Consider the following 24,381-nt stretch of genomic DNA (forward strand, 5'->3'; position numbering starts at 1 on the left):
AAATGCAAGAATAATTTAAAAATATGAATCGTATCAATAAATACTATTGGAAAAAATAAGCTACTAAAGAAAAAGAGACTCTCAGATTAGAGACTCCACCAGGGTTAATAAGAAATGGACAAAAACATATAAGACAAACAAGTCCAAAAAGAAAGTTAGGATCACAACATAAATATCAGGCAAAGCTGGCTTCAAAGCAAAAAGGACAAAGATGAAAGATACAGTTTCCAAGGAGCAATTAATTAGTATAAACTTTTACACAATGAATAGTATTCATCAAAACATGTAAAGCAAAACTGGTCGAGAACTCACAAAGAAGAGAAATATAACAGTAATAAACCCTTAACTCCTTCTTTCAGCTCATGATTGATCAAACAGAAAAAATACATAACAAAGTTAAAGTAGATGTCAAAAAAAAACTGATACAGTAGATCAAACTGTTTGGTAAAGGTGGAAGAGTGAAGGCAGATTATAAAATCTTCCTCTCCCTACACTAACAAAAAAGTATAAAGGGAGGGAGGAAAAGTAAGTAGTCAAGAACCGGCAAAAATGAATTCAACGACAGAAACATACCATACCAGGTCATAATCTCTGATTCTAGTGAAGGTTCAGCATGAAAGATACAGAGTACAGCTGTGCTGATTTGACTCAATGTGTCTCCTAACCTAATCACTACTTACATGGTATTGGTGAAAGTGAACACATATAATAATGAGAAGAATTGTCACTAATATACCTGAATTTGCAAGAAGAAATCTGAGGGGATAAGCAGGCAGTCCAAGAAAAAGAAGCCTAGGAAATGCATGAAAAATGACTAAATCTTTTTTTTTTTGTTTTTTGTTTTTTGCGGTACACGGGCCTCTCACTGTTGTGGCCTCTCCCGTTGCGGAGCACAGGCTCCGGACGCGCAGGCTCAGTGGCCATGGCTCACGGGCCCAGCCGCTCCGCGGCATGTGGGATCCTCCCGGACCGGGGCACGAACCCGTGCCCACTGCATCGGCAGGCGGACTCTCAACCACTGCGCCACCAGGGAAGCCCCAAAAATGACTAAATCTTATCATTTTGGTCTCTCTAGTCTGGACAAAAAAGCATAACAACCATACCCGTATAGAATTAATTATCCTTGCCAATAAATAGAACATATTAGAAATAAAGTCAAAAGACAAAATGTAAAAAAGAAGAAAAGATTCCCCTGAAGGAGCAGAAAACATAAAAAATATGACATTCACTGAAAAACCACGTGAATTTTGTCCTTATCCCTGGGTCCACCTCTCATCACCTTGTAAGTGAGGTATACCAAATCATGATATTCTTATCTTTTCCCTCATAAAATTTGGTGCATGAGGAAATACAGCTTGGAAGAGAGATTGGAAAAATGGCAAAAATGAATAACCATAGCTTATCCTGTTGGATAGACACATGGGCTCCAGGGCTTCAGCTTGAGTTGGTTAAAAGATGTGAAGCCTGGGCTTCCCTGTGGCGCAGTGGTTGAGAGTCCACCTGCCGATGCAGGGGACACAGGTTCATGCCCCAGTACGGGAAGATCCCACATGCCGCGGAGCGGCTGAGCCCGTGAGCCATGGCCGCTGAGCCTGCACGTCCGGAGCCTGTGCTCTGCAATGGGAGAGGCCACAACAGTGAGAGGCCCGTGTACCGCAAAAAAAAAAAAAAAAAAAAAGATGTGAAGCCTAAGGAAAAAATCATCACAAAAAAACTACAGACCAATCTTTGTTATGAATCTAGGTGCAAAAATTGCTCAACAAAATACTAGCAAACCAAATCTAGCAGAATACAAAGAAGATTATATGTCATGACAAAGTAGGATTTCTCCCAAGAATTGAAATTGAATTTCATCAAATTAAAGACTTTGTGCTACAAATGATACCATCAAGAAACTGAAAAGACAATTCAAAGAATGGGAGAAACTGTTTAAAGATCTTATATCAGATAAGGGACTTGTATCTAGAATATATGAAGAACTCTTAAAACTCAACACTAAAAAAATAAGTAACCTAATTTAAAATATGCAAAGTATCTGAATAGATATTTCTCCAAAAAAGATATACAAATGGCCAATAGCACGTGAAAAGATGATCAAAATCATTAGGCATTAAAGAAATACAAATCAAAACAAAAATGATATACCATGCCACACCCACCTGGATGATTATATCAAAAAAAGACAACAAGTATTGGTGAGGTTGTGGAAAAACTGAGACCTTCATGCACTACTAGTGGGAATCCAAAATGGTACAGTTGGTTTAGAGAACAGTTGGGCAGTATCTTAAAATATAGAGACACCATATTACCCAGCAATTCTACTTCTACATATATAATCAAGAGAAATGAAAACATATATCCTCACAAAACTTGTACACAAATATTCTTAACAGCATTATTCTTAATAGTCAAAATGGAAACAACCGAAATTTCCATCAATTGATAAATGGATAAATAAAACAGTATACCCATATAACAAAATATTATTCAGCAATAAAAAGGAATGAAGTACTGATATATGCTAGGACATGGTTGGACCTTGAAGACATTATGCTCAGTGAAACAAGACCATATATTACATGATTTCATTTAAGTGAAATATCCAGAAAAGGTAAATCTTATAGAAATAGAAAGTAGATCATTGATTGACTAGAGCTAGTGAATTTGTTGATGGGAGCCAAGGGGCAGGTATAATTGCTGCTGGGGGGTTGATACATATATTCTAAAACTACGTAGCAGTGATGGTTGCACAACTCTCAGTAACTGTCAATATATGTAAAAACCACTGAGTTGTACACTTTAAATGGATGATTATATAGTACATAAATTATATGTCAGTGAAACTGTTTTTAAAAACTTTCGGAGCTGAGCAAGGAAACAGACAAAGTTGGGGACTTTAACACCCCTCTTTCAGCTACTGATAGAATTACTAGGCAGAAAGTCAGCAAAAATATATAAAACCTGAACAACACAACTAACTAATTAGGTTTAATTGACATTTATAGTACACTCCGCCAACAATAGCATAACATACATTTGTTTCAAGCACCTATAGATCATTCACCAAGACAGACCATATTCTGGGCCATAAAGCGAACCTCAACAAATTTAAAAGAATAAAACTGCTATGGACTAAATGTTTGTACCCCCCCAAAATTCATATATCAAGGCCTTAACACCCAGTGTGGAATGGTGTTTGGAGGTAGGGCCTTTAAGAAGTAATTGGGTTTGGAAGAGGTCATAGAGGTGAAGCCCTCACGATGGGACTGGTACTCATAAAGAGTTGAAGAGACCAGCATTCTCTTTCAGCCATGTGAGGACATAGCAAGAAAGTAACTGTCTTCAAGCCAGGAAATGGGCCCTGACCAGAACTTTACCACGCTGGCACTCTGATCTCAGACTTACAGCTTCCAGAACTGTGAGAAATAATATTTGTTGTTTAAGCCATTCAATCTATGGTATTTTTGTTATAGTATCACGCAGACAAATACAGAACTCATAAAGATTGTATTCTCTAACCATAATGGAATCAAACTAGAAATCAGTAACAGAGAGACAACAGGAAAATCTTTGAACACATGAAAATTTGAAAACAAACTTCTAAATAATCAATGGGTCAAAGAAGAAGTCTCAAAGAAAAATAAAATTATAAGAACTGAATGGGGAGAGGGGGAAGATGGCGAAGAGTAAGACGCGGAGATCACCTTCCTCCCCACAGATACATCAAAAATACATCTACACGTGGAACAACTCCTAGAGAACACCTACTGAACGCTGGCAGAAGACCTCAGACCTCCCAATGGCAAGAAACCCCCCATGTACCTGGGTAGGGCAAAAGAAAAAAGAATAAACAGAGACAAAAGAATAGGGATGGGACGGGACCTGCACCAGTGGGAGGGAGCTGTGAAGGAGGAAAGGTTTCCACACACTAGGAAGCCCCTTCGCGGGTGGAGACTGCGGGTGGCGGAGGGGGGAAGTCTTTGGTGCCGCGGAGGAGAGCACAGCTACAGGGGTATGGAGGGCAAAGGGGAGAGATTCCCGCACAGAGGATCGGTGCCAACTGGCACTCACCAGACCGAGAGGCTTGTCTGCTCACCCGCCGGGGAGGGCAGGGCTGGGAGCTGAGGCTCGGGATTCGGTTGGATCGCAGGCAGAGGACTAGCGGCGAGAACACAGCCTGAAGGGGTTAGTGCACCACAGCTAGCCGGGAGGGAGTCCGGGGAAAAGTCCGGACCTGCCGAAGAGGCAAGAGACTTTTTCTTGCCTTTTTGTTTCCTGGTGCGCGAGGAGAGGGGATTCAGAGCGCTGCTTAAAGGAGCTCCAGAGAAGGGCGCGAGCCGCAGCTATCAGCGCGGACCCCAGAGACAGGCATGGGATGCTAAGGCTGCTGCTGCAGCCACCAAGAAGCCTGTGTGCAAGCACAGGTCACTATCTACACCTCCCCTCCCGGGAGCCTGTGCAGCCCGCCACTGCCAGGGTCCCGGGATTCAGGGACTACTTTCCCGGGAGAACGCACGGTGGGCGCCTCAGGCTGGTGCAACGTCCTGCCGGCCTCTGCCACCGCAGGCTCGCCGCGCACTCCGTGCCCCTCCCTCCTCCCAGCCTGAGTGAGCCAGGGTCCCCGAATCAGCTGCTCCTTTAACCCCGTCCTGTCTGAGCGAAGAACAGATGCCCTCAGGCAACCTACACGCAACCTACACCACATCCCAAGCTGAACCCCGGGAGCTGTGCGAACACAGAAGAGAAAGGGAAATTTCTCCCAGCTGCCTCAGGAGCAGCGGATTAAATCTCCACAATTAACTTGATGTACCCTGCATCGGTGGAATACCTGAATGGACAACGAATCATCCCAAATTGAGGAGGTGGACTTTGACAGCAAGATATATTATTTGTTCCCCTTTTCCTCTTTTTGTGAGTGTATATGTGTATGCTTCAGTGTGAGATTTTGTATAGCTTTGCTTTCACCATTTGTCCTAGGGTTCTGTTCGTCCGTTTTCTTTTTTTACTTAAAAATTTTTTTCCTTAATAATTATTTTTTATTTTAATAACTTTATTTTATTTTATCCTCTTTCTTTCTTTCTACTTTTTCTCCCTTTTATTCTAAGCCGTGTGGATGAAAGGCTCTTGGTGCTGCAGCCAGGAGTCAGTGCTGTGCCTCTGAAGTGGGAGAGCCAACTTCAGGACACTGGTCCACAAGAGACCTCCCAGCTCCATGTAATATCAAACGGTGAAAATCTCCCAGAGATCTCCATCTCAACACCAACACCCAGCTTCACTCAACGACCAGCAACCTACAGTGCTGGACACCCTATGCCAAACAACTAGCAAGACAGGAACACAACCCCACCCATTAGCAGAGAGGCTGCCTAAAATCATAATAAGTCCACAGACACCCCAAAACACACCACCAGACGTGGACCTGCCCACCAGAAAGACAAGATCCAGCCTCATCCACCAGAACACAGACACTAGTCCCCTCCACCAGGAAGCCTACACAACCCACTGAACCAACTTTAGCCACTGGGGACAGACATCAAAAACAACGGGAACTACGAATCTGCAGCCTGCAAAAGGAGACCCCAAACACAGTAAGATAAGCAAAATGAGAAGACAGAAAAACACACAGCAGATAAAGGAGCAAGATAAAAACCCATCAGACCTAACAAATGAAGAGGAAATAGGCAGTCTACCTGAAAAAGAATTCAGAATAATGATAGTAAAGATGATCCAAGATCTTGGAAATACAATAGAGAAAATGCAAGAAACATTTAACAAGGACCTAGAAGAACTAAAGAGGAAACAAGCAATGATGAACAACAAAATAAATGAAATTAAAAATACTCTAGAAGGGATCAATAGCAGAATAACTGAGACAGAAGAATGGATAAGTGACCTGGAAGATAAAATAGTGGAAATAACTACTGCAGAGCAGAATAAAGAAAAAAGAATGAAAAGAAAAGAGGACAGTCTCAGAGACTTCTGGGACAACATTAAATGCAACAACATTCGAATTATAGGGGTTCTAGAAGAAGAAGAGAAAAAGAAAGGGACTGAGAAAGTATTTGAAGAGATTATAGTTGAAAACTTCCCTAACATAGAAAAGGAAATAGTTAATCAAGTCCAGGAAGCACAGAGAGTCCCACACAGGATAAATCCAAGGAGAAACACGCCAAGACACATATTAATCAAATTGTCAAAAATTAAATACAAAGAAAACATATTAAAAGCAGCAAGAGAAAAACAACAAATAACACACAAGGGAATTCCCATAAGGTTAACAGCTGATCTTTCAGCAGAAACTCTGCAAGCCAAAAGGGACTGGCAGGACATATTTAAAGTGATGAAGGAGAAAAACCTATAACCAAGATTACTCTACCCAGCAAGGATCTCATTCACATTTGATGGAGAAATTAAAACATTTACAGACAAGCAAAAGCTGAGAGAGTTCACCACCACCAAACCAGCTTTACAACAAATGCTAAAGGAACTTCTCTAGGCAAGAAACACAAGAGAAGGAAAAGACCTACAATAACAAACCCAAAACAATTAAGAAAATGGGAATAGTAACATACATATCGATAATTACCTTAAATGTAAATGGATTAAATGCTCCCACCAAAAGACACAGATTGGCTGAATAGATACAAAAACAAGACCCATATATATGCTGTCTACAAGAGACCCACTTCAGACCTAGGGACACATACACACTGAAAGTGAGGGGATGGAAAAAGATATTCCATGCAAATGGAAACCAAAAGAAAGCTGGAGTAGCAATTCTCATATCAGACAAAACAGACTTTAAAATAAAGACTATTAGAAGGGACAAAGAAAGACACTACATAATGATCAAGGGATCGATCCAAGAAGAAGATATAACAATTGTAAATATTTCTGCACGCAACATAGGAGCACCTCAATACATAAGGCAAATACTAACAGCCATAAAAGGGGAAATCGACAGTAACACATTCATAGTAGGGGACTTTAACACCCCACTTTCACCAATGGACAGATCATCCAAAACGAAAATAAATAAGGAAACACGAACTTTAAATGATACATTAAACAAGATAGACTTAATTGATACTTACAGAACATTCCATCCAAAACCAACAGAATACACATTTTTCTCAAGTGCTCATGGAACATTCTCCAGGATAGATCATATCTTGGGTCACAAATCAAGCCTTGGTAAATTTAAGAAAATTGAAATTGTATCAAGTATCTTTTCCGACCACAAGGCTATGAGACTAGATATCAATTACAGGAAAAGATCTGTAAAAAACACAGACACATGGTGGCTAAACAATACAATACTTAATAACGAAGTGATCACTGAAGAAATCAAAGAGGAAATAAAAAAATACCTAGAAACAAATGACAATGGAGACACGATGATCCAAAACCTATGGGATGCAGCAAAAGCAGTTCTAAGAGGGAAGTTTATAGCAATACAATCGTACCTTAAGAAACAGGAAACATCTTGAATAAACAACCTAACCTTGCACCTAACGCAATTAGAGAAAGAAGAACAAAAAACCCCAAAGTTAGCAGAAGGAAAGAAATCATAAAGATCAGATCAGAAATAAATGAAAAAGAAATGAAGGAAACGATAGCAAAGATCAATAAACTAAAAACTGGTTCTTCGAGAAGATAAACAAAATAGATAAACCATTAGCCAGACTCATCAAGAAAAAAAGGGAGAAGACTCAAATCAATAGAATTAAAAATGAAAAAGAAGTAACAACTGACACTGCAGAAATACAAAGATCATGAGAGATTACTACAAGCAACTCTATGCCAATAAAATGGACAACCTGGAAGAAATGGACAAATCTTAGAAATGCACAACCTGCCAAGACTGAATCAGGAAGAAATAGAAAATATGAACAGACAAATCACAAGCACTGAAATTGAAACTGTGATAAAAAATCTTCCAACAAACAAAAGCCCAGGACCAGATGGCTTCATGGGTGAATTCTACCAAACACTTAGAGACGAGCTAACACCTGTCCTTCTCAAACTCTTCCAAAATATAGCAGAGGGAGGAACACTCCCAAACTCATTCTACGAGGACACCATCACCCTGATACCAAAACCAGACAAGGATGTCACAAAGAAAGAAAACTACAGGCCAATATCACTGATGAACTAGATGCAAAAATTCTCGACAAAATATTAACAAACAGAATCCAACAGCACATTAAAAGGGTCATACACCATGATTAAGTGGGGTTTATTCCAGGAATTCAAGGATTCTTCAATATATGCAAATCAATCAATGTGATAAACCATATTAACAAATTAAAGGAGAAAAACCATATGATCAACTCAATAGATGCAGAGAAAGCTTTCGACAAAATTCAACACCCATTTTTGATAAAAACCCTGCAGAAAGTAGGCATAGAGGGAACTTTCCTCAACATAATAAAGGCCACATATGACAAACCCACAGGCAACATCATCCTCAATGGTGAAAAAGTGAAAGCATTTCCACTAAGATCAGGAACAAGACAAGGTTGCCCACTCTCACCACTCTTATTCAACATAGTTTTGGAAGTTTTAACCACAGCAATCAGATAAGAAAAGGAAATAAAGGGAATCCAAATCGGAAAAGAAGAAGTAAAGCTGTCACTGTTTACAGATGACATGATACTATACATAGAGAATCCTAAAGATGCTACCAGACAACTACTAGAGCTAATCAATGAATTTGGTAAAGTAGCAGGATACAAAATTACTGCACAGAAATCTCTGGCATTCCTATACACTCATGATGAAAAATCTGAAAGTGAAATCAAGAAAACACTCCCATTTACCACTGCAACAAAAAGAATATAATATCTAGGAATAAGCCTACCTAAGGAGACAAAAGACCTGTATGCAGAAAATTATAAGACACTGATGAAAGAAATTAAAGATGATACAAATAGATGGAGAGATATATCGTGTTCTTGGATTGGAAGAATCAAAATTGTGAAAATGACTCTACTACCCAAAGCAATCTACAGATTCAATGCAATCCCTATCAAACTACCACTGGCATTTTTCACAGAACTAGAACAAAAAATTTCACAATTTGTATGGAAACAGAAAAGACCCCGAATAGCCAAAGCAATCTTGAGAACCAGAAATGGATCTGGAGGAATCAGGCTCCCTGACTTCAGACTATACTATAAAGCTACAGTAATCAAGACACTATGGTACTGGCACAAAAACAGAAATATAGATCAATGGAACAGGATACAAAGCCCAGAGATAAACCCACAAACATATGGTCACCTGATCTTTGATAAAGGAGGCAGGAATGTACAGTGGAGAAAGGACAGCCTCTTCGATAAGTGGTCCTGGGAAAACTGGACAGGTACATGTAAAGTATGAAATTAGAACACTCCCTAACACCATACACAAAAATTAGCTTAGAATGGATTAAAGACATAAATGTAAGGCCAGAAACTATCAAACTCTTAGAGGAAAACATAGGCAGAACACTCTATGACATAAATCACAGCAAGATCCTTTTTGACCCACCTCTTAGAGAAATGGAAATAAAAACAAAAATAAACAAATGGGGCCTAATGAAACTTCAAAGCTTTTGCACAGCAAAGGAAACCATAAACAAGACCAAAAGACAACCCCCAGAATGGGAGAAAATATTTGCAAATGAAGCAACTGACAAAGGATTAATCTCCAAAATTTACAAGCAGCTCAATAACAAAAAACCAAACAACCCAATCCAAAAATGGGCAGAAGACCTAAATAGACATTTCTCCAAAGAAGATATACAGATTGCCAACAAACACATGAAAGAATGCTCATCATCATTAATCATTAGAGAAATGCAAATCAAAACTACAATGAGATATCATCTCACACCAGTCAGAATGGCCATCATCAAAAAATCTAGAACCAATAAATGCTGGAGAGGGTGTGGACAAAAGGGAACCCTCTTGCACTGCTGGTGGGAATGTGAATTGGTACAGCCACTATGGAGAACAGTATGGAGGTTCCTTAAAAAACTACAAACAGAACTACCATATGACCCAGCAATCCCACTACTGGGCATATACCCTGAGAAAACCATAATTCAAAAAGAGTCATGTACCAAAATGTTCATTGCAGCTGTATTTACAATAGCCAGAAGATGGAAGCAACCTAAGTGTCCATCATCGGATGAATGGATAAAGAAGATGTGGCACATATATACAATGGAATATTACTCAGCCATAAAAAGAAACGAAATTGAGTTATTTGTAGTGAGGTGGATGGACCTAGAGTCTTTCATACAGAGTGAAGTAACTCAGAAACAGAAAGGCAAATACCGTATGCTAACACATATATATGGAATCTAAGAAAAAAAAATGTCATGAAGAACCTAGGGGTAAGACGGGAATAAAGACACAGACCTACTAGAGAAGGGACTTGAGGATATAGGGAGGGAGGAGGGTAAGCTGTGACAAAGTGAGAGAGTGGCATGGACATATATACACTACCAAACATAAAATAGATAGCTAGTGGGAAGCAGCCGCATAGCACAGGGAGATCAGCTGGGTGCTTTGTGACCACCTAGAAGGGTGGGATAGGGAGGGTGGGAAGGAGGGAGATGCAAGAGGCAAGAGATACGGCAACATATGTATATGTATAACTGATTCACTTTGTTATAAAGCAGAAACTAACACACCATTGTAAAGCAATTATACTCCAATAAAGATGTAAAAAAAGTCTTTAGAGACATGAAAAGTAGGGCTAACCTTTTATTTCAAAAGTCTAGTAAAGAAGTAAAAAAAAAACTGTATGAACACAAAACACAACATATCAAAACATACGGGACACAGCTAAAGCAGTACTGAGAGAGAAATTTATAGTACTAAATGCTTATATTAGGAAAAAGGGGAGAGTGATTTCAGCAAAATGGCAGAATAGGCGTTTTTACCGTCCTCCCCATCAAGAACACAGATTTTGACTATAATCCATAGATGAGAATACCTCTGTGGAAGTTCTGGAGTCCAAAAGAGAACTTCCAGCACACCATTAGAGCAAAAAAAAAAAAAAAAAAAAAAAAAAAAAAAAAAAAAAAACCCAGATTCAACACACTGAAGAAGATAAGAAGAATGGTTTCATTTTACCCACATCACCCCCTCTCCCAAGACAGTACAGCACAGTTCCCAGAGAGAACCTGTTAAGTCAGCAATTTTTCCCATGGGGAAAAGTGAGACCAGGAAAGTAAGCACCTAGCTTCCCCAACTATGCAAAACACTGCCAAATATTTGCAAACCATATATGTGATAAAGGGTTAATGTCAAAAACATATAAAGAACTCATACAATTCAATAGCCAAAAGCCAAACGATCCAATTTAAAAATTGGCACAGGACCTGAGTAGACATATTTCCAAAGAAGATATATAAATGGCCAACAAGTAAATGAAAAGGTATTCAACATCACTAATCATCAGGGAACTGCAAATCCAAAGTACTATTAGATATATAACCTCATGTTTGTTGGAATGGCTATTATCAAATAAAACAAGGGATACATGCTGGCATGGATGCAGAGAAAAAGAAGAACCCTTGTGCACTACAGATGGGAAAGTAAATTGGTTCAGCCCCTACAGAAAACAGTATAAAGATTCTTCAAAAAATTAAAAATAGAACTGCCATACAAGTCAGAAATTCTACTTCTAAGACTACATCCAAAGGAAATGAAATTATTATGTTGAAGAGGTATTTGCACCCCCATGTAGCATTATTCACAACATCCAATACATGGAAACAACCTGAGTGTCCATAGACGAAGAATGGATAGAGACAGTGCAGTATATATATACAATGGAGTATTATTCAGGTGTAAAAAGAAGGAAATCCTTTCATTTGTAACAACATGGTTAGACCTTGAGAGCATTATGCTAACTGAAATCGACAGAGAAAGACAAATACTATATGATATCACTTACATGTGGAATCTTAAAAAACAAACAAAACACAACTAAATTCACAGAGAAGAGGATTAGATTTATGGTTACAAGATGCAGGGTTTGGGGAGATGGGGAACTGGATGAAGGTGGTCAAAAGGCACTAACATCCAGTTATAAGACAAGTACTAGGGATGTAATGTATAACATGATGACTATCATTAACACTACTGTATGGTACATTTGAAAGTTGCTAAGAGAGTAAATCCTAAGAGTTCTCATCACAAGGAAAAAACCTTTTTTTTCTTTGTCTTTCTTTTTCTTAATCTATATGAGATGATGGATGTTAACTAAACTTATTGTGGTTATCATTTTACAATGTATGTAAGGCAAATCATGCTGTACACCTTAACTTATACAGTGCTGTCAATTATATCTCAATAAAATTGGAAAAAGAACCTAGAAGAAAGAACATTAGGAGTGGTTTAATACAAGGAAGTATTATTCCTCTTTTACTAAAACAGTAGGATAAAGGTAAATATGTATGCTACAATCGCAGGTGAAGTAAAAGCCACTTAGTCATTTCTTTGACAAACATTTGTCGAAAACAGAAAATTTTCAAAGCACTATGCTCAAATAAAGGAAAGACAAAGATAAATAGACATAACCCCAGCCCTTGAGGAACTTGAAATATAATGGGGCACAGAGTGACATAACTATTTTAATATAAGAGCAAAATACTATGAGAATACTTATATACAGTCAGCTCACCTTTGCAAGATAAAAGATATGTGAAGTTTTCCATAGGTGGAGAAAGGAAGAAAGAAATTAAATGCAGGAAACAAAGTGAACAAATGCACAGAGGTTTGAAATTGAAATTGCATGTTACCTAGGCACGTTGCAGAGTGATTAGGGAGGAGGATTTGGAATTATGAAAAATAAACCTAGATTTGAATTCTAAGCCATTCTATTTTTTTTATTATGTGATCCTGAATAAATAAGCTAACCTCTATAAAAATGGAGATAACAATAAGTATTGTTTATAGAACTGCTATAAAGATTAAATTATATATAAGTAGTATACTCAGCACAGTGAGCTGTCATATAGAAAGAAAAAAAAAGTATTTGTCATTTTAAAGTGTGAGTCAATTCACTTTGTAAATTCCAAAACACTATACAAATATAAGGCATTATTTTTTTTCTGAAACATGATCAATAGCTAAAAAACACATCCAAATACATAAGTACTTTATAATATATGAAATAATATTTCTCAAATATTTATATCTGAAAGCTCACCTACTCTTAAAGTATACTTATATTTCTATGTCTTTAATATTTAAACAAGGGACTATACTAAATACTTCTGAAATAAAAGCTAATGGGGAAAATTATATTTTTAATCCTTACTCAAATTTATCCTATTATTTTCTAATATAACATGTTTATAAAAACTTAAGTTACACCTAAAACTTAAAATTAGTTACTTTATCTATAATGCCACAAAACCTACTTTTTCTTCTCTTTCTATTTCAAGTTGTTTCTTAGCAGAACAAAGTTCATTTTTGAGATTGGATAGTTCAGTCTCCTAAAGAAAAAGGAACATGAAGCTTATAAGTGCATCCATATATTTCTTAAGACAATAAAAATTCAAACTAGTGTTTCAAAACACTATTCTCTTTCTATTTCAAGTTGTTTCTTAGCAGAACAAAGTTCATTTTTGAGATTGGATAGTTCAGTCTCCTAAAGAAAAAGGAACATGAAGCTTATAAGTGCATCCATATATTTCTTAAGACAATAAAAATTCAAACTAGTGTTTCAAAACCAATTTAGTTTTATAGAGAAATAAATTCACTCATGAAATATATACACTTTTAAAACCCTACTGATATGAAGGCTCCTAGTTGAATATAACTAAAGATTTAATTTAGACAACTTTTGTATAGTTTGCTCTAAAGAAATGTTTAACACTATGTATATCTCTCCTTCTCATTCTCTCCCAATCTATCTCACTCCTCCTTTCCCAACCTCAATCAGAGCTCAAAACTTATTCGTAACTGGAGTTTATAACTTTTCATTTGAAAAACAGAGTTCGTTTTACCAAAAAAATGATTAGAAAACCACCTACCTATAAGATCTATAACATCCCTTTCAGATTTATGATTATTTGATTCTACAGTTCAAAATTATGGTTTTATTTATTATTCTTTACTACCAGCCATGCTGACATGAAAATTGGCTTCTACTGCTATTTGTTCTCACCAAAGATGCTTTCAATGATGACTGTTCTTGTTCTTTGCTCTTATAAAGTCCTAATTCTGAGTCTCTTTCTTCAACAATTTTATCATATTGGTGCTATGTTAAAAAGAGAAACCATTTTAAGTATATTAGAAGCCCAAAAGATTACATTTTAATACGACTGGTATCCTTATGCATTTAATATTTATAAAAAATGATGTTTATGAATTCAGTAATACATATCTGAGCTATTTTTTAATTTTTTCAACTACATTTTTAAATTCTAACAATAAAAACAATGAAACATAGATAACTGTCTTAGAAATAATCCAAGAGCAAGAAATAATTTTTTAAATTAGAGACACTGAATTTCATAATTTATAAAAAGTCTAGAAACACAGGACCTCTTCGAAAAACGGCTGATTCCAGATCTTGTGCAGGGAATACAAAATGAGTCTTGAACATTTTGTCATAACAGAAAGCAAGAAAGCTGTCACAGATTATTAGGGTCAAATCAAAGGGACCTGCCAACCAGTTCGAAGAGGCTCCCACTGGCCAAAGTTGGGACAATTTAAGTGTCAACAAGGATCAAAACTGTACTGGATTAAGACATACCAAATATGCTTAAATCTATGAGTTCACAATATTACTTAAAATATTTTTTTAAATCCTCATTGGTTACTTCATAATAATATCCTAGCAACAACTTATAAAGATTAATTGATAGGTATAGCCCACTTCCTCTCCAAATCTTGAAGAGTATAGGGCTTAATTCCCTAAGAGAATGATTACTTTCAAACAACAATAAAAAATAGAGCACACTCACAAACACAACAAACATTGTCTTTCATCTATTTATTATTGTTTAGCCTAGTATGTGTTAGACACAGGTAGAAGATAAAAATATTATATTTATAGTTATATTATATTTATTTAAATACATATCCTGGGTATGTATTTAAATAACTACAAGGTGGGAAAGTCTATAAGAGACTACTATGAAAATTGAGGAAAAGAGTGATTACATTTATCCATCAAGACAATAAGGAGAGACCTCCTCAAGGAAGTGACCCCCAGGCTCAGCTTCATGTGGTTAAGACTTCAATTTGGAGAAATGAGAGATCAAGAGTATTCCAGCTATAATTAGTCATTGTTGCATAGACAATAATTTTCTCTGACAAATCAGAATGCTATATTTTATCATTTTTATGCATAAATATGGCTCCAATTAATAATTTTCATTACACAACAGGAAAAAAATTACCTTATGCTTTTCCATAAGTGCTACCATTTCAGCTATTTTATGTTGACATCGTATATCAATTTCTTTCTGTAATTTTACTGCTTCATCAGCTATTACTTTTGCTTTCTCAACCTATCAAATAAATTTAAAGTTTTTTAAAATTAATGCACAAAAAACAAATTTAACTTAAATGTTAAATTTAAGTTAAAATACAGAAATCAAACACCAGGAAATTAGGAAAGCCAAGTAGAAAATACATTATTGTTTTGGTTTATTTTAGTTAGGGTCTTCTACTAAGTGAATGACAGTATAACACTGTAAAGATCATTTAATCTTTTCAAAATGATTATATACTACCCAATACTCAAATACTTAGAATAACAATGATACTTTTAGCTTCTATTAAAAAAGCTAATTAATTATCCCTAGTATAAATTTATTAAATCTTCTAAAGAATCATAATGTTAAAAGTAAGAATTATTACTTTTCTCTTAAAATGCAAACATACAAATATAGGGTTTTAGTATAACAACTTCTCAAACATATTTAGTTTTTCCTACCTCTCCCAAAAGATTTTCTTCTGATAGCTTTTTGTCCTCAATTTCTTTCTGATAGCTGTCAGTCATTTCTTTAAATTTTTGTTTGGCACCTTCTAGTTCTAATTCTAATTTATTGACCTTTGAATAAAGAAAACAGCATGAACATTAATAAATTCTGTGGATTACTTGAAAATATTCTGTATTCATTTTGTGGTTTTGTGACTCTTAAAAGATGATTTATTCATAGATATTATAGTTGGATCATTTTACTTACAGTTTTCATATGGTGAGATGTGCTTTATTTTTCACAATATCTATCTTTTTCCCTAAAATGCATATTTAGTCTTGACAAGTAATATTTTAAAAGCAGCCATATTTTTATTTTTAATGAATTTTTCAACAATATTTATTTAGTCTCAGTTTGCTGTTTTATTACAATAAGTAACTATTCCATTTGGACAGAACACACATGCGATTCAAGGAAAAAGCATTTTTTTCAAAAAAAAAGCTTTACTGAGGTATAACATATGCAAAAAAACTACACATAGTTAATGTATACAGTGAGATGAGATTGGACAAATGCATACACCCATGAAATCATCGCCAAAATCAAGGTAATAGACATATCCATCATCTTCAAAAGTTTCCTTCTGTCCCGTTTTTTTTGTCATAAGAACACTTACATGAGACTACTCTCTTAACAAATTTTTTTAAATTTTGTGCATATTTATTCCTTCTAATAGATAGTGTTCAGGTTCTTTTTAATTGATGCCTATTTCTCCCTATCCTCCTAACCCTGATACATTTTTTAAATGTTTTTATTGTGGTAAAAGTCACATGATATAAAACATACTATTTTAACCATATTTAACTGTACGGTTCAATGGCACTAAGTACATTCACATTGTTGTGCAACTCTCACCATCATCCATCTCCCGAATATTTCACCTTCCTAAACTGAAACTCTGTGCCCTTTAAACATTAACTCCCCATTCTCGCTCCCCACTCCCTCTACCCCCCAGCCCCTGGCATCTACCAATGTACTTTCTGACTCTATGAATTTGACTATTCTAGGCACCTCGTATAAGTGGAATCAAACAGTACTTGTCTGCACGTAATGTATACTGGAATGTATTTTTAAGGCTAACAATATATGTCCTGCAAACAGAATGTACCTTCTTTTTTTCCCCCCTGTGCTATACAGGAGGTACTGACCAGCCAAATACGTCATACATAGTAGTGTACATACATCAGTCCCAATCTCCCAATCCATCTCACCCCTCTCTTAGTGTCCATACACTTGCTCTCTACAATTGTGTCTCTATTTCTGCTTTGCAAATAGGTTCATTTGCACCATTTTTCTATATTGCATATACATGTGGTAATATACAACATTTGTGTTTCTCTTTCTAACTTACTTCACTCTGTATGACAGTTTCTAGGTCCATCCACGTCTCTGCGAATGGCACAACTTCATTCCTTTTTATGGCTAATAGTCCATTGTACCACATCTTCTTTATACATTCCTCTGTTAATGGACACTTAGGTTGCTTCCACGTCCTGGCTATTGTAAATAGTGCTGCAATGCACACTGGGGTGCATGCATCTTTTGGAATTATGGTTTTCTCAGGGTATATGACCAGTAGTGTGATTGCTGGGTCATATGGTAGTTGTATTTTTAGTTTTTTAAGGAACCTCCATACTGTTCTCCATAGTGGCTGTATCAATTTACATTCCAACCAACGGTGTAAAAGGGTTCCCTTTTCTCCACACCCTCTTCAGCATTTATTGTTTGTAGATTTTTTGATGATGGACATTCTGAACAGTGTGAGGTGATACCTCATGGTGGTTTTGATTTGCATTTCTCTAATAATTAGTGATGTTGAGCAGCTTTTCATGGGCCTCTTGGCCATCTGTATGTTTTCGTTGGAGAAAAGCCTATTTAGGTCTTCTGCCCACTTTTGATTGGGTTGTTTGTCTGGATATTGAGCTGCATAAGCTATTTGTATATTTTGGAGATGAATCCCTTGTCAGTTGCTTCATTTGCAAATATTTTCTCCCATTCTGAGGGTTGCCTTTTGGTCTTGTTTATGGTTTCCTTTGCTGTGCAAAAGCTTTTAAGTTTAAATGGGTCCCATTTGTTTATTTTTGTTTTAATTTTCATTATTCTAGAAGGTGTATCCAAAAAGATCTTGCTGTGATTTATGTCAAAGAGTGTTCTGCCTATGTTTTCCTCTAAGAGTTTTATAGTGTCTGGCCTTACATTTAGGTCTTTAATCCCTTTTGAGTTTATTTTTGTGTATGGTGTTAGGAAGTGTTCCAATTTCATTGTTTTACATGTAGCTGTCCAGTTTTCCCAGCACCACTTATTGAAGAGGCTGTCTTTTCTCCATTGTATATTCTTGCCTCCTTTTTCATAGATTAGTTGACCACAGGTGTGTGGGTTTATCTCTGGGCTTTCTATCCTGTTCCATTTATCTATATTACTGTTTTTGTGCCAGTACCATACTGTCTTGATTACTGTAGTTTTGTAGTGTAGTCTGAAGTCAGGGAGTCTGATTCCTCCAGCTCCAGTTTTCTTTCTCAAGATTGCATCGGCTATTCGGGGTCCTTTGTTTCCATATAAATTGTAAAAATTTTTGTTCTATTTCTGTGAAAAATGCCATTGGTAATTTGATAGGGATTGCATTGAATCTGTAGACTGCTTTAAGTAAACAATATAGAATTGTTGACTACAGGCACTATGTAGTACAGCAGATCTCTAGAACTACTTTATCTTGCATAACTGAAACCTAAGCAAATTGAAGAACAACTCCCCATTTCCCCCTCCCTCCTAGTCCCTGGTATTTACTTTTCTAATTTCTGCTTCTATGTGTTTGACTATTTTAGGTATCATGCAGTATTTGTTCTTCAGTGACTGGCTTTTGTTGCTGAATTGTAAATATTCTTTACATATTCTGGATATTAGATCATTACCAAATAATGATTTGCAAATATTTTTTCCAATTTTTTGGCTTGTCTTTTCACTCCCTTGATAGTGTCCTTTCAACCTTTGATAGTGTCCCCTTGAACATTATCAATAGAGTGAAAAGATTCATTGCAATCTCTACCCAAATTCCAACTGCCTTTTGTCGGAACAAATTGATCCTAAAGTTTACAAGGAATTCCCAGGGACCCTGGATAGCCAAAACAATCTTGAAAAAGAACAACGTTGGAGGACACATAATCCCCAATTTTAAAACTCACTACAAAGCTACAATAATCAAAACAGCGTGGTACTGACATAAGGTAAACATATGGATCAATGGAATAGAATAGGAAGTCCAGAAATAAAGCCATACAACTATGGTCAACTTAGAATGACAAGACAATTCAATGGAGAAAGAATAGCTTCTAACAATAAGAATGACAAAAGAATTCAATGGAGAAAGAACAGTTTCTAACAAATGTTGTTAAGACAAATAATAAGCACATGGAAAAGAATGAAGTTGGACTCTTACCTCATATCACATTACAAAAATAACTCAAAATAGATTAAACATCTAAATGTAATAGCTAAAACCAAAAACTCTTAGAAGAAAATAGGAGTTAAAATGCATGACAATAGATTTGGCAATGGATCCTTAGATATGACACTAAAAACACAAGCAACTAAAGAAAAACAGTTAAAATGGATTCCATTAAAAAGCACACTCAGTATTACTGAGATTAATTTTCTATAAAGAATCAACACCTTCAGTTTCTATTTTTTCCATATATTTTGTACAAATATTTACTAATATAATAATTATCAAAAGAAAGAGGACCTTAGGACTTCCCTGGTGGTCCAATGTTAAGAATCCGCCTACCAGTGCAGTGGATGTGGGTTCGATCCCTGGTCAGAGAACTAAGATCCCACATGCCTCAGGGCGACTAAGCCTGTGCACTGCAACTATTGAGCACAAAGGCCACAACTGGAGAGCCCACATACTGCAACTACAGAGCCCACGTGCTCTAGAGCCTGCGCACCACAATAGATCCTGTGTGCCACAGCTGAGTCCTGATGCAGCCAAAAATAAAATAAATAAATAAATAAATAAATATTTTAAAAAAGAGGACCTTTAATTAGCACTCACTCTCCAGAATCACTTATGGCATTAGGACTGAATTAGAATTGAGGAGGGGGTAGAGGACAGTGACAGGAATTGGGGAAGGGAGGCATGGGTAACTTAATAATGAAACAGACTGTATTCTGTACCCATGAAAGAACCACTAACTTTATTTTTCTTAATATTTATTTATTTGGCTGTGCCGGGTCTTAGTTGCAGCATGTGGGATCTTCATTGCTGCATGCGGGATCTTTTAGTTGAGGCGTGAGGAACCTTTAGTTGTGGCACATGGGTCCTTTAGTTGCAGCATGCAGGATCTTTAGTTGTAGCATGCAAACTTAGTTGTGGCATGTGGGATCTAGTTTCCTGACTAGGGATCAAACCCAGCCCCCCTACATTGGGAGCACAGAGTTTTAGTCACTGGACCATCAGGGAAGTCCCACAATCACCAACTTTAAAACACAGAATATTATAAATGTTGATAAAGGCTTCTGAATGCCTCTGTTCATTAGTTTCCCCTTCTGCTCCCTGAAGTGTAACAAAGATTCTTAATTTAATATTCATGAGTCCCTTCCCCTTTTTTATAGCTTTACTGCATAATGATATATCAGTATTTCAGAGTTTTTTGTTTCAGACTCTATATAAATGTTTTCTTAGTATGTATATTTTTCTGTCTTGCATTTTCACTCAGCAGTAGGTTTTACATATTTATGTGTGTATAGTTCCTTCATTTTCTCTGCAGAGTAGTGTTCCATTGTATGAATATACCATGGTTTATTTATGTACTCAACTGTTCACAGACACTGAATTGTATTCAACTTGGAGATAATACACACGATAATGGTGTGACTGTTCTCAAAAACATTGTCTCCTGGTACAAATGTATAAATTTCTCTATATCCAGACCTGAAATTGCAGATTGCATGTTCAACTTTACAAGATAACAACATTGTTTTCCAAAGTACATGTACCAATTTAAACTCCCAGCAACAGTGTGTGAATACGTATATCAATTTGGAGAGAACCAGCATTTTCACATAAATGGTAGATTGTTAAAATTACATTTTCTAATAGCTTGTTGCAGATGTTTAAGACTAGTAATTTTTTCTGTGTAATGATTATATATCTATCAACCTTACTAAACGACTCAATACTTTATTAACTCATCTGGAGATTCTTATAGATTTTTTACAAATGCAACTCCAATCTAAAACCATCTGAGTCTGAAGTTTGTTTGTTGAAAGATTTTAAACTGCTGATCCAATCTCCTTAATAGGACTATTCAGGTTAATTATTCGTTTTGAGATTGTTTTGGTTAATCGACTTCACTTCATATTTTTTGTATCTTTCAAATATATTGGCATAACAATGTTCATAGTAAAGGTATTAACTTCAGACCTTCATTAAAAAAACACGTTATAATTTCTAGATTAATAGAATTGTGGTTAGAGGACATATTCTGTATGATTTCAAGCCTTTGAATTCTGTGGCCCTATACATGATCATTTTTGTTAACTATCTGAGTGTTCTTGAAAAATATGTTTCCTTCAGTTTTTCATCTAAAAATGTCCTTATTTCTCCAACATAGAAGAGAGACACGTTGTGGACATAATTCAAGGTTGATCTGTTCTCTGTACTTGAGAATATTGTTTCACTGATTTCTAACTTCCACTGTTGCTTGCTGAGATGTCCACGGTAAATCTCTTGTCATTCTTTCATTGGTGATCTCTCATTTCTCTCTAGCTACTTTTAAGACCGATGTGTGTCTAACATTCTGTAGTTTTACTATACTAAGTCTAGTTCTGGATTTATTCTAATTTTTCCTTCTAGGTATCCATCAGTCTTCCTATATCTATGAATTCGTGTATTTCATCAATTCTAAACATTCTTAGTATTTATTGCCTCTCCCCAATTCACTCTATTCTTTCCTTCTTCCTGGGCAATACAAAACCCTTATAAAAACAAATTCATTACAATATGTGACAATAATAAGAGTATGATAGCATATAAGTTAGACATGAGAGAGAAAGGAGATTATGTATTCTGAAGCTAAAATGTACCAGTAAAAAGGACAAAAATTATGAACTCCAGCTGTATGTTGTTCATAAGAGACACATCTAAAACAAAGATATAGAAAGCACAATAGTAAATAGGTTGTTAAAAATACCATGCTTAACACAACATTGTAAATCAACTATACTCCAACAAAAATTTTAAATAAATAAATAAATTAAACCCTGTAAACACTAAGAAGAAAACTGGTATAGTTATAACAATAAAAAAGAAGAATTATTCTCTAAGGCAAGAAAACACTATTACATAGATAAAGTGAGTGTCTTTAAAGTGGAAAAAAGTTCTATTATGTATAGAATATACAGAATATATATAGAATATATATTAAGTATACACATTAAGTTCCACATTGTATAAAAAAAATTACATATATTATAGTATGTACCTAATAACGTGGTATTAAAAGAAAAATTGACAGAACTTCAAGGAAGAATAGAAATCCACAATCATCAAGTGAGATTTTTTAACACATCAATCTCATTCAAGTAATAAAACACGAAGAAAAAAGAAGTAAAGATATAGAATCAATAAATATGCAGCAGTTTAAAGAATATGACTATAATCTTGACCAAATGGAACACTTCACCCAACAACTGTAGAATACACATTATTTTCAGGTATATGGGTGTGTTTATAAAAAGTAACCCTATATTGGTCCATCAAGCAAATGTCAATAAATTCCAAAGTACTGAAGTCATACCAGAGTGTGTTCTCTAATTACAGTGTGCTTAGGATAGAAATCAATTCCAAAAACATAACATGCCATTAAGCTCAGAAACTGAGAAATATAGGAAGGTATTGAATGAAACAATACTAATTTAATATATATTTAAACCTACGAGACACAACTACAACAAGCTTAGAAGGAAATATATTGCCTTAAAATGTGTACACTGGAAAGACTGAAAATTAATTATCAAAGAATTAATATCAAATTGGAAAAAGAACATAATGAAAAAACAATAAAAGGAGGAGAAAATAATAAAGAACATAAATTAATGAAACAAAAACAAGCACCCTACAGAGAAGATCAAAAAATCCAAAACTGTGTTTTTTTTAAACTTCCAAAATTGATAAATGCCTGGTAAGACTGATCAAGAATAACAAAAGGCATAAATAACCAACATCAGGATTGAAAAAAGGACAATACTATAGATGCTACAATTTTCAAAATATAGAAAATGTAGATTAACAGGGCAAAATCCCCCCAAAATATTATTTACTAAAATTGAAAGAAATAGTAGGATACAAAATGAACATACAGATATCTGTTGCATGTCTAAACACTAACAACGAACAAGCAGAAAGAAAAATTTTTTTAAAATCCCATTTAAAATTGCAAAAGAAAAAGAATAAAATACCTAAGAATAATCTAAATAAAGAGGTAAAGACCTGTACTCAGAAAACTATAAGACACAGATGAAAGAAAGTGAAGGCGCCACAAAAAAGAATGGGAAAATATACTAAGCTCAGGGATTGGAAGAATTAATACTGTTAAAATGACCATACTACCTAAGGCAATCTACAGATTCAGTGCAATCTCTATCAAAATACCAATGGCATTTTTCACCAAACTACAACAAATAATTTTAAAATTTGTATGGAAACATGAAAGATCCCAGATAGCTAAAATAATCTTGAGAAAGAACAGCAAAGCAGGAGGTATCACACTCCCTGACTTCAACACTGTACTACAAAGCGACAGTAATCAAAGGAGCTGGCACAAAAACAGACACATAGATCAATGGAACAGAATAGAGAGTCCAGAAATAAACCTATGCTTATATGGTCAATTAATCTACAACAAAAGAAGAACACACAATGAGGAAAAGACAGCCTCTTCATAAATTGTGTCAAGAAAACTGGACAGCTACATGCAAAAGAATCAAATTGGACTACTTTCTCACACCATATACAAAAATAAAATAGATTAAAGACTTAAATGCAAGACCTGAAACCATAAACCTCCTAGGAGAAAACATAGGCGGTATGCTCTTTGACATTGATCTTATCAATATTTTTTTTTGGATATGTCTTCTTAGGCAAGGGTAACAAAAGCAAAAATTAAACAAATGGGAATCAAAATAAAAACTTTTGCATAGAGAAGGAAACTATCAACAAAATGAAAAAGCACTCTACTGAATGGGAAAAAATATTTCTAACAATATATCTGATAAGGGATTAACATCCAAAATATACAAAGAACTCATACAACTCAACATCAAAATAAACAAGCAATTCGATTAAAAAAGGGGCAGAAGACCTGAATAGACATTTTTCCAAAACA

At 35.5% G+C, this 24,381-nt stretch overlaps 1 protein-coding gene across 2 annotated transcripts in view; it reads right to left on the reverse strand.

The window, feature by feature from the left end:
- Positions 1 to 24,381, reverse strand: part of SYCP1 (synaptonemal complex protein 1) — a gene marked incomplete at both ends in the record, with an annotated part of 158,173 nt that overhangs the window by 22,371 nt on the left and 111,421 nt on the right. The window contains 4 exons of one of the 2 annotated variants that reach the window (XM_082662437.1): positions 13,427 to 13,501; positions 14,176 to 14,268; positions 15,416 to 15,526; positions 15,955 to 16,071. In XM_082662437.1, coding sequence (XP_082518563.1) covers positions 13,427 to 13,501; positions 14,176 to 14,268; positions 15,416 to 15,526; positions 15,955 to 16,071 — 396 coding nt within the window. The remainder of the gene's footprint in view (positions 1 to 13,426; positions 13,502 to 14,175; positions 14,269 to 15,415; positions 15,527 to 15,954; positions 16,072 to 24,381) is intronic. The other variant, XM_082662438.1, reaches the window with a different exon arrangement.

The sequence above is a fragment of the Grampus griseus genome (genome assembly GCF_964374135.1).
Source record: "Grampus griseus genome assembly, chromosome: 1".
In the NCBI taxonomy this organism is placed as follows: domain Eukaryota; kingdom Metazoa; phylum Chordata; class Mammalia; order Artiodactyla; family Delphinidae; genus Grampus; species Grampus griseus.